Genomic DNA, 16,567 nt, shown 5'->3' on the forward strand with positions numbered 1-16,567 from the left:
CCATAGATAGATAGATAGATAGATAGATAGATAGATAGAGGGATAGAGGGATAGACTGACAGAACAATAGATAATAAAATTATAGAACGATAGAACGATAGAACGATAGAATGATAGATAGATAGATAGATAGATAGATAGATAGATAGATAGATAGATAGATAGATAGATAGATAGATAGATAGATAGATAGATAGATAGATAGATAGATAGATAGATAGAAGGAAAGACTGACAGAACAATAGATAATAGAATGATAGAACAACAGAACGATAGATAGATAGATAGATAGATAGATAGATAGATAGATAGATAGATAGATAGATAGACAGATAGATAGATAGATAGATAGATAGATAGATAGATAGATAGATAGATAGATAGATAGATAGATAGATAGATAGAACAATGGAAAACAATAAAAACAATGGAAAAATAGAAAAAATGATAAATAGTGTAAAGGAGAGAACATCAGGATGATAGAATGATAGAATGTCAGACAGAAAGTATGATAAAATGAATGACGGAACAAACAGATGTTGTTAGATTCGAAAATGCATTTCAAACCGAGAAAAACAAAAGCTGTGTAAAAAAAGAAAAATGAAAGCATGATAAGTGGTAGAAGAGAAAGAGGAGAAATGGTGTGAGATATAGGGGGCCTTTTATGTGGTCTCATGCGGAATGCTGTCATTCATTCCCGCCTGCAACAAAAGCCACATGTTTATCTTTTTTCTGTTCAGACGAAGCGCTCCATCTCGCAAGTGTCTGAGAAGGAGGAGATATGCTGTATATGAAAGAAATGAAGGAATTAAAAAGTAGGTCGACACAGAACAGAGGAATTCATCAAAACAGCACGCTTGTCAGAGCATGTGCACGAGTGTATGCGCTCAACACACATGATTATGTTGATGCAGATTTTCTGACTGAAACACAAAGCGCAGATGCACAACACTGGGGTGCATAATACACCAAGGTCATGGATTCGATTCCCAGGGATTGCATGAACTGATGAAATGCATTCTTTCAAAACCAACATAAGACACTTTGGATACAAGTGTCTACTAACCGCATAAAAAACATAAAAATGTATATGATTACATAATATGCTGCAAACTTCGAAAATCTCTGAATTGCAAATCGGGCCTTGAGCAGAATTTCTGCCTGTATAGTTTTTGACTAAAGCTCTCTTTTGGTGTGTTTGTAAACTCAGTCTCAGTGCTGGAAGGTGTCGTTCTGTGCTGTTATTTGAGCTAATCAATCCAAGAGCATGTAAAGTCTCTGCCATTGCATTGATTAAAGACAAAACTCTAAAATGAGCTCGTTAACAGACTCACTGCATGTTTAATCACTCATAATGTGCTCGGCAAGTTTGACTTCCTATCAGTGGCCCGTAAATGAGAGATAAGAGTGTTTTTACAATGCTGAGCTCATTTTTGCTGGCAAGCATGTTTTTCTTAAGAAATAAATGTAATAATAATGAACTTTTAAAACATTACAACATTACTAATCAATTAAAGTACCAACTCATAAATCATATACTGAATTAAAAATTACTTGCCAGCTGGTCTGTGACCTCATCAGGAAATTCAACATAATAAATGAGGTAAACAATAAAGAGTCATTCAAATTAAAGACACATACTTAATGTGTACAAATGAATCTGAGCATCTGTTGTAAATAAATATTCCTTGCATTAAGCCACCAAAAACAGCTAGTAAAAATAATAACAAAAAATAAGGAAATAATTAAATGTCTTAAATTATGTTTATATGGTATTTATAATAATATAAAATGTATAAAAATCATATATTATAATAAATATTAAATAATAATTATAATAAGACAAATTTAATTTAATGATAGATTTTTCCCCTATATATAAAATGCTAAATTTTAAATAATTAAACATTTTAATAGCCATTTCACAACCAAAAAATATTTATTTCAGATCAGTTTTCTCAGTTCATGTGGAATAAAGCAGTTATACCCTGCACAAGGCGGACTGTTCCTGTAAAGTTTTGACTTTAAACTTACTTCCTAAATTTGGCTTTCACACTTTCAGAGAGACATCAGTTAAATGAAGCATGGAATGTCCAACAGGAAGTGACTGTGTGAATATTTGTCATGAAGTTTTCTAGATGAAGGGAAATCGCCCAGTCATCACTGTGACATAACAAGTCAGCAGCATGATGTCTGTCATCTGTCTGCAAAAATGAAAGAAAGTGTGAGAGATTTTGCAACTTGTACTGTATGTATGCGTGTCTGCATGGGAATGCCGTGAGAGTGATCCAGACAGCCTGATCAGAGTCCAGACACAGAAGGGCAGAGGAATGGGAAGAGAGAAAGCGTGAGTGTGTGTGTCTGTGAGAGGGCGAATCCCTGTCTGCTCATCTGGGGCTTTCCCTCAGAAAAGGAACTGCTTCAACTCCATAAACACACAAACACACTCGTTGTTTAGCTCTATTCGAGCACACACGTGCAGTTAAAGATTCTATCATGCCAGGTATTCTCAAAAATAAAACTAATTCACTAGTGAAACTAAAATTACTACCTCATCAGATGAATGAAAAGGCCGCTTCCAGAGTTCCCTATAGTTTATGTACTGTTCAAAGATACTAGATTACTGTAGTTTAAAGACTACCCATCTAAAATACACAAGTTGTGCACAGTAGCTTCATAAAATTGAATGTTTGTGCTTGTGTCTATTTAGGTTATAACTTCACAGTCAACATGAAATCAAAACAAAGCCTACAGTGGAAAAAAAAATGGTGTAGAAATTTTTTTTACTCAAAAATTGCTAGTAATTCACCAACAATTACAAAGAAACAGCAAGTAAATTTTGAAGTAAAAACAGAAATAGTATTTTCTCATAAATGTACTTCAATAATCTTTTTTTTTGAACAACTTCTGTTTAAACATTTTTTTTTTTTTTTTTTTTTTTTTGTATGTCAGTAATGTATATTCCTGGTTTTATTGTGGATTATTCATCCATGCATGTTATTCAAAAAAAAAAAAAAATGGTTCTTTTTATCTTTTTATACATGTAATAATTTGCTCCACCAATTTCATTTCACCAAGTCACCAAGCCAGCAGAAATTAAGATCTGCCGGGCTTACACCTCCTCAAAAAACTTTTATTCAATACTTAATTTTTTGTATCTACGCACCGGACTAACTTTCATATTAGACATCTGGCACTGCTCTTCTGTAAACAAAGCACCAAATAAAATTTCAACCTTTTTCTAAAATGCCATACAATGTAAAAATGATGAAAAAATAATTAAAAAAAAAAAAAAATTGCTGGTGTACCTTTAACATAAATGTAAATTTTATATGAAAATACTATTTAAATTTTTATATTTCAAAATTTCTTGTTTACTTGCCATTTCATTGTAATTGTTTGCGAATTTACTAGCCATTTCTGAATGAAATTTACTTTAAATTTATTTGTAGAATTATTTATACTGTACACCAGTTTTTTAGTGAATTGAAACTTTCTTTCTTTTTTTTTTTTTCTTTTTTTTTACAATCCAGTCAACACCTTTTAAATAAAATAAAATCCTACATTCTCTTGTTTAATATCTACTTTCATTGTAAGAAAAAGAGCAGCTTGGACATTCTGCCTAACATCTCCTTATGCGATTAATGAAGGAAGAAAACAAAAATGGCTATTCAGATGTGACTATTCATTTTTAAAAACCTAATGTTCTATATGGCATTGATTTTAACTGGAGAAACCACAAATGCATTGAAATAGCATCTGAAATAGTTATTCACTTAAAGAACTCTGAGTTGTTTCCTCTCACAAAGACCAACCTGAAAATCTCCCTTCACCCAACGCAAGTCAATAAACCGCCTGTAAACAACTTCAGCTTTTTCTGGGAAGAGCGCCTTGGATTTAGCAAGCGAAAAAAACAAAAAGGCAACAGAGAGAATCAAAAACTCATAACCTCAGGGCGACCATCATCTTATATCCTATCATTATCCTCATATTTTCAACGCCATAATTAACTTGTTTTATTGCACTCTGGCAAATAAGGGAGAGAGGAAGGGAGAGGTTTTGAAGACGATTAAGGATTTTTGTCTGTGTGTAAGAGTTCTCATGGTAGAAGAGTCTCCGTCGTGTATCAGTCTCGACGGATAATTGAGGCACTGATGACACATCGGTCTGAGGTTTTAACGACAAATAAAACGATTGTGTGCAGATGCTTCAGGGCACAGTTTTAAAGAGGCAAAGCAATCATTGCAAATTCTAATTTTCCATGTATTCCGTTTATTCTTGACCAAACTTAGAAATAAGTTGCTTAAACCCTCAGACTCTTAAACCTGGAGATTTCAACTGCAAATATATTTCATAGTAATGCTACATTTCATAAAATGATAAACTGTTGTACATTTTAACCCATAATTATTGCTGAATTGCTTTTAAGAATCTTTGGAGTTTTGCGACAGCGGGTCTCTGAGGGTTAAAGTCCTAATGTGGAAATGTTACTCTGTGAAAACACAGTGTGAACTGGAGCTAAAAATGAGGCACTAATGTTCTTAGTGGTTTTGCATCTTGGTGGGGCCATAGCAATAACAGTTATAGGGTGTGTTTGGGAGGATCTGTATGTGTTTGCTTCAAAAGCCGAATGTTTGTTAACTTCTCTGCGCTTTCATTCAGGTGCTGGGTGAGGTCTGAAAGTGATACTAATGGAAAACAAGCTTATCAGTGTTCAAGAGCAGGTGTCGAGCTGTGTGGTGAAAATGCTTCTGTTAGTTTTCAAAGTTACAACAACAAGAGCTAGAGATGACTAAATACTATAGTAAGACCCAAATTAATCTACATAAGTTCAGAATGATGTTTTAAAAGCCAGATCCTTCTCTGTCCGTCTGATAAAATACCAGTGGTCTGTGGCTCTCAACGACTCCGTCTGCTTCAAATTTTATATTGCATGTTCTTATTACAGTCAGAATTATTATAATTGTCCAATCTGTAAACACATTAAAGCAGAACTGTATTAATATTCCTCGGATATTCTGGTTAAGGTTTGTTCTAAACCTCTAACCCTATGTAGTAATCCTTTGCAATTAATTCTGGCTCCATTCAGACTCTGATTTTGCAGTCTTATTAGTTTAAAAGTCTCCTAATTGGTTTTGTTTCTTACAATCTGAATCTATTTTGAAAGTTTTGAATCTTCCAATTGGTCTTATATCTTGAATTATGATATTGTCTCATCTTTCTTGCATATATTTAAAGGCAGAATGTGGCTTGCACCACTAGTGGCACCAAGTGGAATTGCAAAAGATTATAATAAATAACATTTCATTTCCATAATAATTACAAATTATTCATCCCATCTTCTATTAAACAGTCTTGCACAAAAACACACCACTGGTCAATAAGTCTTAAATGCATGAAATCCAATTTATAGACAAAATTTTTTCTACTTCTACTCCTTCAACACCATTTTAAAAATAATCCCAGGATGCATCTTTGGAAGCTGTTTAGAAAAAGATCCAGAGAAAGCACCACTGGAATCTAGAGATAAAGAAGAGTTTTCATTTATGTCATATTTTGATCTCTACATTATACCCATACTTCCAATTTCATTATTTCATAGTGTTAATAACTACTAGTATTCTCAATCATGGAAAAAAATACAGAAAGAGCAGATGATGTCTCCAGACCTTGGACTGAATGTGTAGATGCAGGCAGACAGTAACTAAGTATATTTACTTAAGTACTGTACTTAAGCACTGTTTGAGTATCTGTACTTTACTTGAGTATTATTATTTCTGTAAACGTATGACTTTAACTTCACTACATTTGAGTGACAAATGTTGTACTTCTCACTCCACTACATTTCTATCAAGGTCCTTGAAGTAGAAAGTCATTACTATGTAGCAGCATTGAAAGTCAGTGGGTGATTTTCTTTCTTCTCTAAAACGTGACTTTTTTTTTTTCTCTCACATAGTCTGTCAGTAATCACTATGAAGTGATTTCCCAGCCTTTTTGTGAACACTGACCAGTTGCAAATATGATATTTATTTACAACAATTCAATAATAAGAAGTTAATACTGTTACTTATATTAGACACAGTATTGTCTGATTTTGCAAACGGAAATATTACCTATAAAAGCCACAGAGGAATTGTTGTGTGTCTCCTAACAAAACAATAGTTCTTTGACTTGAAGTAGCACTGCACAGACCGTTTATGTATGACATAAAAGTACCACGAGAGTACATTTTTGAAATGCTTGTTTTGATGTCAAATAAATCTTGCTGTTTTACTTTTTTGCAATGCAATCAATATTGCTGTTGTAAAGTTATACAGCTACAGTTGTGTTGTTGGGATTTAAAGCAGGTTTGATTTATTTTATTTATTTTTTTCTTATCAGTCTGTATTTACAGCAATTTCACTGTCCACTTGGTTCAAATGTGGATAAATGGCTACACATAGATGTGTGAGCTTTTGTGGGGGTGGATTGGTTTTTAACATTCTAAAAGCTCTTTATTCCAAAGATACTAGAAGCTATTCAGTGCATTTAATAGGTGTAATGTATCAAAAGTTTCTTCAGATGGATAAAGTATTGCAAGTATTACATACAACAATAATAAAAACAGTGCGTTGACGTAAAAAAGGAAATTTACTTACTTAAGTACTTTTAAAAGCAAGTACTTCTGCACTTTTACTTAAGTAAAATTCTGTTTTACAACGTTCACTTGTAGTGGAGTAATATTTGACCAGCAGTATTTGTACTTTCACTTAAATAATGAAGTTGTGTACTTCGTCCATCTCCGTTACAGTTGTTATAATGACTGTCAATTGTTGATGGCCTCACTGAAAGCAGGGTGTAAACCTTTCAGTTCCTCTCACTTCACAATCTCTTGACTTTAAAACATACTGTAACATAAATAGCAGTACAGTACATCACACCACTCCTAAACAAGTTCACTTGCCACACAGTTCTTATCACTGTGTATTTTTACATGTAGATCTGCTACAGGCCAGTGGTCATCTGCTATTCTGGGATGGAACACTTTTAATTCAGCACAAGTGCATGTCATATATTACTGTTTAAAAGTTTAGGATGAGTAAGAATTCATTAAATTGATCAAAAGTGACAGTAAAGGAGTTTATAATGCTACAAAAGATTTCTGGTTTAAATAAAGGATTCCTACTCATCAAAGAATCCTGAAAAAAAAAACACATTCAAATTCAGTGGAAATGTTTCTTAAGCAGATAAAATGTATTCAAATAGAAAACAGTTCTTTTAAATTGCACATAATATTTCACAAAATTACTGTTTTAATGTATTTTTGATCAAATAAATGCAGCCTTGGTGATCATTATACACATATTTATTCTTATATCTTACTGAAACAAAACTTTTGAATGATAATCTATGTGTTTCTGCAAGTAAAATTCTGAATGACTTACAGTATATTACATTTACATTTATTTCGTTTTCATACACTTCTGCCTGGAACTTACAAATGAATGAAAATCACAAACATTTGTAATTAATCATAAGGAGAGACGATGAGTAGTACTGAAATAAAAAAGGTCACCAGTGGTGGAGAGAAAAGTTTCATAAGCATGAAACAAACTGTACTGTGGGACTGCAATCTCTCCTAATGATCCATTACTCACTGGAACATGTGAGCTATAGAGATGTTAGAAGCATTTATTTTAACATGCTCAGAGAATCAAACAGAAACTATTTTATGAGCATTTCCACTGAGCTTTCCAGTGCTGTGGATATTCTGGAAGTGTTCATCCTGCCTTCATGACGTCTGTTCCACTGCAACGAGGGTCTCTCAAAAATAGCTCGTCTAGACATTATAAATGACATTGACATCCTTCTACCTCCTCATATCATGACAGATCATAATGGAAGGACCACCGAACACCTCTTGTTCCTCAGACTCACTGTATGTTGTGGTAATGTGTTTCACATACACCCAGGAATCGGCTTCACTCGCTGCTGTCACACACAATCACACGCCCAAGCACTGAAAACACACACTAACTCTGGGTGAACCCAGTACATGGCTGCCGCTGAATGGAGCACACGTACATGAAAAACACTTTTGATGTACACGCATTGACCTTTTCAAGGCCTAGTATTCTAGTTTACAAAAAAAGCACACTGGCTCTGTTCCAAAACCTAGTGTAGGCAGCATTTTAAGCATCGAAACATATTAGAATTTTGAATGAAAAATCTTCTAACTAAACGTTATATTCCGAAATATGTCAGAGGTTAATTAATAAAACAACTTTAATATGCAGTCCATTTTTCCTTGACTAAGAGGCGAGACAAAGAAGAGACGAAACTAAATGAGGTAAAATAATCCATGTGTATCAGTTGATATTCTTCTTATTTCTGCTCATAGGTGAAATTGCAATAATTCTGATGAAATTTTTTAAATGACATCAGTCATGATGAGTAATCGTTATCATTTTAAGCAAAATAATTGGCTAAAACTAATCATTGGCTAAAACTACACTAAAATTTCCAGACTTTTAGCAACTAAAACATGACAGGATAGGTTGACTAAATATGATAAAAACTAAAAAGGAAATTGACACAGGACTATAGCTTGGTACCTGAATATCAATATGTTAGGTTTAATGGCATTAACCGAAAAGCACACGTTAAAGGATAGTTCACCCAAAAATAAACATTTTGTATATATTTAGGCTTCTCTAGGATTTGAATTAAATTTTGTTAAATATATCTTTTTTGATATATAATATTTTATAGACTAAATTATTAACATGATCAAAACTTTGGCTTTTAGTGTAATTCTAAAAAATTCTGCCTTCAAGTCATGGTTCACGTGTCTTTTTGCTCTAAAATCTTCAGTAAACAAGTACACATTTGATATTGTTATAAATATAATAAAACAAAATATAATAATCCATTAAACAAAAACAAATAGAATGTTGGACTCTTATTTCACATGTCAGGTTTTACAGGATTAAAAACACTGTTTGCAACCTAAACAACGGTCCCTCAAGAAAGAAAGAAAGAGCGACTACACAAGAAAATCTCTCACTCATCACAGCCATTAGATCTCTGATTCCTAGCTTCAGGACCAGTGACAAGAAATCCCTGCAAAACACTCCCCTTATACTCGGGACATTTCCCTAATCAACTCCAGTCCCACAACAGAGCCTGCACTTTATAAATAGGAATTGTTCTGAGCTAAATTAGACACAGAAGCCAGACCCTCCGCTGAGACCCTCATGCAGTTTTCATTACGCTCTTCCCTGTCCAATATCCAGACCCTCAATATCTGGTTACAGATTTCAGTTCTTGCCTTGGATGCTGATATTTTCGGGGGCCGAGGGTAATGGGCAGGAGCCGAAAGCCTTTGAATGTGCTCCAGCGCAGTGAAGTATCAATTTATAGGCGCACGAACCATGTGTTTATGAAATTAATAAACTTTGCACGACCTGCATGCTACACTGGTAAATCTGCGGGCGAAGCACTCAGTGTCCTTAAGTTCTGCCATGAATGCTTCAGAGCAGAATATGATAGATGTTTTCTGTAGCTCAAGCCGATGGAGTTTAGATTTGTTCTTGGTATTATGTGAGGTCATGTTGGTAGAATTCAACCGGAAGACTCAGGCAGGATTTCACCGTGGTTCCTGTATGAATGTCTACATATGTGTATGCATGCAGTTGTATGCTTGTGTACGCATGTTTGCACGCAGTACAAAATGAGGCGTCATGGAAACCACTTGCATGGGTTTTTCTGAGCTGAATTCAGTTTCTTTAGGTTAACGCAACTAAAAATGGAAATTTTGTAATCATTTTTTCTCATCTGCATGTTGTTCCAAACCTAAATGACTTTTGATATATTTTGTGACCTTTGAGGTCCAAACATGACGTTCTTTGTACTTTCTTTTCCACAGATAAAAAAGAAAGTCATGCAGGTTGGGAATGGCATGAGAGTGAGTAAATTATGACAGAATTTTTATCTTTGGGTGCACTATCCCTTTAATTATTTTAACTAAAAGCATTGACCAAAATGTTAAATTGGCATGATTTTAAATGTTATGTGTATATACTGTATATGAGTAACAAGTTCAAAATGAATCAAATGGTGTATAAATTTGTATATATTTTAATTGTTTTTTTTATTGATTTAGATAAAGGTTTCAGGGTTGTCTTTGTTGTTGTATTTTTTAAGAGTTTTTGAAGAGTGTTTGCTTGTAATTAGCTTGCTTAAGCTTGTTGTGTAGAGTTAACTATTGACATACTGTAATCATATGAACATTCATCATATGAACACTCATGAGACAAAAATCAGTCATGAAGTCCCTTTAGACACCACATAGACCACAACACTTGGTACATGAAATGCAACAAGGTTAAAAATCAATTGATCAAATTTTTTTTTTTTTTTTTAAACTGAGACAACAAGCTCATCCTGCAGACAAGTTGCTAAATGTGACAACAAAATCAACAACAACAGTGTAAACAACTGGTTAAACATATCCAACCATTTTAATTATTGATGCCCCAGAGCATGCTTGTAAGAGATTGAATAGGACTGAACCAAAGATATTTCATTTGTCATGTCTTTTCTCAAATACTGCATGAGTCCAGTTGTGCTTGTTGCTTTGATAGAAGGTAGATAGAAATAAACTGCATTGAGATGCATTACTGGTGTTCCTGTAAATGACAAGTTGCTAGGACAAATATGCAAATGGAAATAATCAAGCAAAATAACAATATTTATTTGATCTGTGAATCATATTTACATTGCATGTTTAAGATTTAGGTCTGTTTAATGCAAGCAGACCCATTTTCTTATGTGTGAATGTGGTTGCCTGTTCGTGTATGTTTCCATTTATGCAAGTAAATGGCTTGTATAGATACGTTTATATATATTTATATATTGAGAGAGAGAGAGAGAGAGAGAGAGAGAGTGTGTGTGTGTGTGTGTGTGTGTGTGTGTGTGTGTGTGTGTGTGTGTGTGTGTGTGTGTGTGTGTGTGTGTGTGTGTGTGTGTGTGTGTGTGTTTTAGACTGCTGTTTCAGTGCAACAGGTGTGACCTCATTGTGGTTGCTGGTGAGCAGCAGAAGCAAACAGAGTCTGCATCAGATTAACACGCAACACACACACGCACGCGCGCACACACACACCCACCCTCTCGCCTTGTTCCTTCAATTTTTTTCTCACACTCACTCTTTCTCTTGTATGTGAACCGTTTTACAAGACTCTTTTTGTATCATACATCATCACACATATCCACTGCAAAGATTTTTTTTAAATAATTATTTCTTGTGTTTTCCAGTGAAATATCTAAACATACTTAAAAATGAATAATTTTATTTAATAACATGTTCTTAATGTGCTTAGTGAGTGTACTTAAATATTCTTTCCCCATAGGCAAATGTTCTCGTTTTATACATAAACCTCAGTAAATTGTATTAGATTGATACAAGAACAAACTTTCCAATGGAGTAAGAAAAATAAGGTTAATTATCTGAATATTTGTCTTTTTGCTACTCAAGTAAATATATCCTGTTTTAAGGAACGTTAAATATTATTAGTGGATAACAACACAAGACAAAAATACTAATTATTAAAATTTTTATTTTATTTATTTAATTAATTATAATTTTTTTATTTATTAATTATTTATTTTGTTGTGTGCTGGATACGTGTCATGACTGTCTTGATCCAATTAAGCTGCCTTTAAATTTGTGTTTGGAATTTTGGAGAACTTTTCTGAATTTAATATATTTCTGAATGAATGTTTTTATTTAGAACTTAGAATATATATCTATTCTTCTTGACAAGTATAATAGAGTAAATATTCTGTATAAATATACATATATATCACACACAGTTTAAATTTATTCAGATAGCTATATTTGTTAGACATTATCATTATTAGATGTACTGTTAATCTTTATGAAAACATTTTTAGCAAATGATCCAAATTGGAGTATGATTTCACCCACGAAAGTGTGAATGGGTCCAAAAGTTTTTTTTGTACACAACAGACAGGATAACTGAACATCTCAGATTGGAGAACTTAATGACTTTTTGCTTTTAAATGATTCACTTTTGGTTTCATGGCCGAACAAATTGAAAAAAAAAGGATATTGCATATTCACAAATGATTTCCAATGATAATTAGAGCCGCGTTTTGGTATCTGAGAAGTTCTGACTCTAAACAGTAGAAACAGAATTCATAGTTCATTGATTGATATAAAGCACTTGCTTCCATGCGTCAGCTCAGGTTAAAAACACTCCAGTCCCACCCTACATTTTTTCAGTGTTATTTGGAAATAAATTAAATTACATAAGTAAAATGAGTTGCGGAAGGTATTTCATGTCGACTTTAAACTGGTTAAAAATATCCTGAAAACTCTCTTGCCACAGACTCTCTTATTTTGGCAACACTGTTACTAAAGCCAACACACATTTTGACACTTCTGTTTTCTTTTTCTTCCTTATTTTTGGATGTGAGCACTTTAAGACAATCAAAAACCCTCAGCTCATCCCACAGGGACGTAACCACCACAGACATTGGGATATATTTTCCCCAAATTATTCTGATTAGTAATCAATCAAGATCTTTCACTGACTGATGGTCCCTCCAGTGCTGAACATGTGGAATGAGAGTGGAGCAGCATGCTGGGTGTTTACAGTAACATAGCAAACCTAAACCCCCGCTAGCATTTAGCTACCGCTTATTACATAAAGTGGATGACATGAGTGTTCACCCTGTCCAATTCTAGGCTACTTTATTTAACTCACACAGATCCATCCCAGACTCTACGGTAATGTTAAACAGCTCAGAGTTCTGCTGATGCATGTAAACACAGACTCAACCGTACCATGTGAGGATCAATTCAGCAGCAATTACTCAAACTTCTAGACTTTCATGTGAGCGGATGAGTGGGATATGAATGGATCTGAAGTCATCTATGTGAAATGAACAGCAAAGAAGTAGAAAAACAACACAGGCAGGCTGTATATATTTTGTCTCTGCCGGGCAGGGTGGCGTCACTTAACAAGACTGAAAGCATCACTTGTAATCTTGGCGAGGGGAGATTTGCCCTTCTTTACTTTTATCTCACACAACTTGTTTTCTGAAACAGATATTTTCAATTGGATGAGTTGCTTTTGAAAGCAGTTGCATTAATGCACCAAGTTGCTATGTTGTAAACAGCCTATACAAATACATATTACTTGCTAGAAGAATAATTAAGATTAATATACAGTATTCTCAGGTAACGCATTAACTGATGAAATGCATACAGTATCTTGAATGCAATGTAACTTGCTTGGGATAAAAACGCCTGCCAAATGCATAAACATAAATATGAATAAACTTCACCTTTTATTGCACACTGGCATCTTATACTATATTGCCATTGCAGCCATTTCATAAAATAAATAAGCCACTCAAAACATGTGAATATATATGTGTGTATGTGTGTGTGTGTGTGTGACCCTGGACCACAAAACCAGTCTTAAGTAACTGGGGTATATTTGTAGAAATAGCCAAAAATACATTGTATGGGTCAAAATGATTGATTTTTCATTTATGCCAAAAATCATTAGGACATTAAGTAAAGATCATGTTCCATGAAGATATTTTGTAAATTTCCTACCGTAAATATATCAAAACCTAATTTTTGAATTGTAATATGCATTGCTAAGAACTTCATTTGGACAACTTTAAAGGCGATTTTCTCAATATTTAGATTTTTTTTGCACCCTCAGATTCCAGATTTTCAAATAGTTGTATCAAATAGTTACATCATTGTGCCAAATACTGTCCTATCATAACAAACCATGCATCAATTGAAAGCTTATTTATTCAGCCCTTTATATAATGTATAAATCTAAATTTAAAAAAAAATTGACCCTTATGACTGTTTTTATAGTAATATAGTATAGTATATAGTATATATATATAGTATAGTATAGAAGTAGGCATAAGCCTATATTAGCCTACTATATAAGTAGGCATAAGCCTTATATATATATATATATATATATATATATATAGTACAAATTTGTGTACATTTTATTCAGTTAGTACGAAAAATGAAATCATATTCACAATCAAATGTGGTTTCCAATTTTTATATTAATATTACATATTTCTAAGAAAAATGTTGAAAAATCTATGACAGGTCTTCAGTTTATCCATTAGAAGTTGATTTGATTGTGAAAACTAAAAATCGCATATGAGAATGACAGATAATTGGAGGAATTTGTGACGTCAGCCACATAGGAAAGTTGTTATAAAGTCAGGTTTTTGATTGCAGTGATGCATCACGCACAATTAGACAAGATACATGCATTAAAGTGTAAATATCAGTTTTGACCTCACATTGATTTAAATCTTCATCTCGCACTTCATGAGCAGAATGATTCCGCATTGTTTTTAAAACAAAACCGAGCTCGATCCAAGAGCAGGAAGCACCTCATCACATGTTGATGTTACCATAGTGACAAATGGCTTCTTCTGAGGAGCTCAGGAGATGCAGATGCCAGTAAATCACTAATGTTGACTTGGGCTCGTACCCACACATATACACAGCGACCACAGAAAGGCCGAGAGTGCCCTGGCTCCAGAAGTTGACTGGTTTGTGAGTTCCAGTAAAGGTTGGTCTAGCTGGTTCCTCCCTTGCGCCCTGCGCTGAGAGAGCGTTTATGGTGCTAATGCTTGTGGTGAGCAGGCCATTATGATCCAAAGCCATCAGAACTGCTCCAAACAGACATTATAAACATTATAAAACAAACATCTTACGGGAGACAAATGTGCAGGTAACTCATATGCACAGATTTGTGCATTGAATACCCTGATCTAGGTTTAACGGCATCTATGGAAGGCCGTGAAGGCTCAAGCATATATACATAGAATTACATGGTGCTCTTTTACATCGGCAGACATTTTAAGCAGTCTGTTTACAAAGCAAAACAAGCACGAACTGATCTATGCTTTAAACAGACAGGTTGCACTTTAAAAAGTGTTAGATAATAGTTCTCAAGGGAGTTTGTAGTTCATTTGCAACATGTCAAACCCAAGCATGCACTGTCACACGTTCAGAACTGCTAAACTGCCACAGACTCACAGCAAACTACAGCAGATACACTCTTATGAACGTTTTATCTACGCCTGACAGCTTTCTGGTCACCACAACGGCAGCGGAGGAGGGAAGGGAACGCCACAATGGGTGACTTACCTCGCAGTAAACTGGGCGAGTAGCTGGAGAATGTGTCGAAGATGCTGTTTGAAGCCATGTGTCCAGCTCGGGAGGGAAAAGAACTGGCCTCTCCACCGCCTCACCGACTTCAGCCTGAGAGAATGACAGTCGGAGAAAGAGAAATAGAGAAACTACATAGACCGTCTGCAACCAAGAATTTGGGGTTTGAGAGTGCCACAGGAATCTTTCGCCACAAGCCGACTAACAGAACAGCATATGTGCCGTGTGGTGAGAGTGAGCAAGAGTGAGAGAGAAAGAGAGAGAAAGACCATGCCACTCTGAGCGATGGACTCACCTTTGACGATGGACACTTTTGTCTGTCTGTCTGTCTGTCTGTCTGTCTCTCTAGTAGTGGTGGTTTTACTTTCTACGTGGTTTTAGTCAGGTAGTTGAAAGTTCAGGTGTCTGACGCTCTCGCGTTGGTGATCTCCGTGGGAACGGCCTGTCAGTCGCATGTCTGAGGTATCCGAGGTCACAGCTCCCGCGGTAGGGCTGCTGCATGGCAATCCCATGATCTGATTGGTGGACCTCAAGTCACATGACTCTCTCTCTCACTTGCATGCAGTGAAGTTCTCTTTTCTTTCCCAGTGTGTTTCACACCCATCTGATTGGCTGATGGGTGTTTTTTGAATGGTTTCTCGGAGGACGATGGGACCTTCTAGAAGAGGGGCCACAAAGCTTAGATGTGACACAAACTCTCAAGTGAAAGACACTGCAGAAAATGTGGGATGTAAGAGTATTATTAGGGAAAAGAGAGTGTAATTGATGTGTGTGTGCAAGTGTGTTTTGGTGGTTTTGAGCATGTTAAACCACCCTTCCACCCTCACTCACCACTTGATAGTATCTCAATGTTAGCCTCATTAAAAACAGCCATGACAGTCATTTCATTAGGCCTCCCGCTCGCTTTTTACCCTCGTTTGTACCCAATACTCTGTGCTTTATGAAGCTGACATGGCTGTGGGCAGCCTACTTTTTATTTCCGAAATATTAGCAGGATTTTTTCATGTATGGCCTGATTTCAGTGGCCTTGTTAAAAGCAAACATGTGTATCTTTTTATCTACACCATCTAACTGTGCATGTCGGTATGCATGTGTGTGTGTGTGTGTGTGTATGTCTGTGTGAAATTTTTCCCCAGAATAAATCTCATGTTTGATGCAGTTTTGATTCACTATTCCAACTGATATATAAGACAATTACAGTTTTTCTCAATCACTTTGGTGCATTTCTCAAATAAGAAATGAAATTCTCAAAATTACTTGTACAACCTCCACATCATCTAGTCATTTATATACATCATAAAACCAGTTTCTCATTCTTTTGAACAAGTTGCG

At 34.9% G+C, this 16,567-nt stretch overlaps 1 protein-coding gene across 3 annotated transcripts in view; it reads right to left on the reverse strand.

Annotated features, from left to right (window-relative positions):
- Positions 1-16,074, reverse strand: part of LOC109074657 (runt-related transcription factor 3-like) — a 56,265-nt gene extending 40,191 nt beyond the window's left edge. The window contains exons 1-2 of one of the 3 annotated variants that reach the window (XM_042737495.1): positions 15,531-16,074; positions 15,215-15,328 (exon numbers count right to left, since the gene is read on the reverse strand). In XM_042737495.1, coding sequence (XP_042593429.1) covers positions 15,215-15,272 — 58 coding nt within the window. In that variant the 5' untranslated portion in view covers positions 15,273-15,328; positions 15,531-16,074. The other 2 variants (XM_042737497.1, XM_042737496.1) reach the window with 2 other exon arrangements.
- Positions 16,075-16,567: the final 493 nt, after the last annotated feature.

The sequence above is a fragment of the Cyprinus carpio genome, chromosome B13 (assembly GCF_018340385.1).
Source record: "Cyprinus carpio isolate SPL01 chromosome B13, ASM1834038v1, whole genome shotgun sequence".
NCBI lineage: Eukaryota > Metazoa > Chordata > Actinopteri > Cypriniformes > Cyprinidae > Cyprinus > Cyprinus carpio.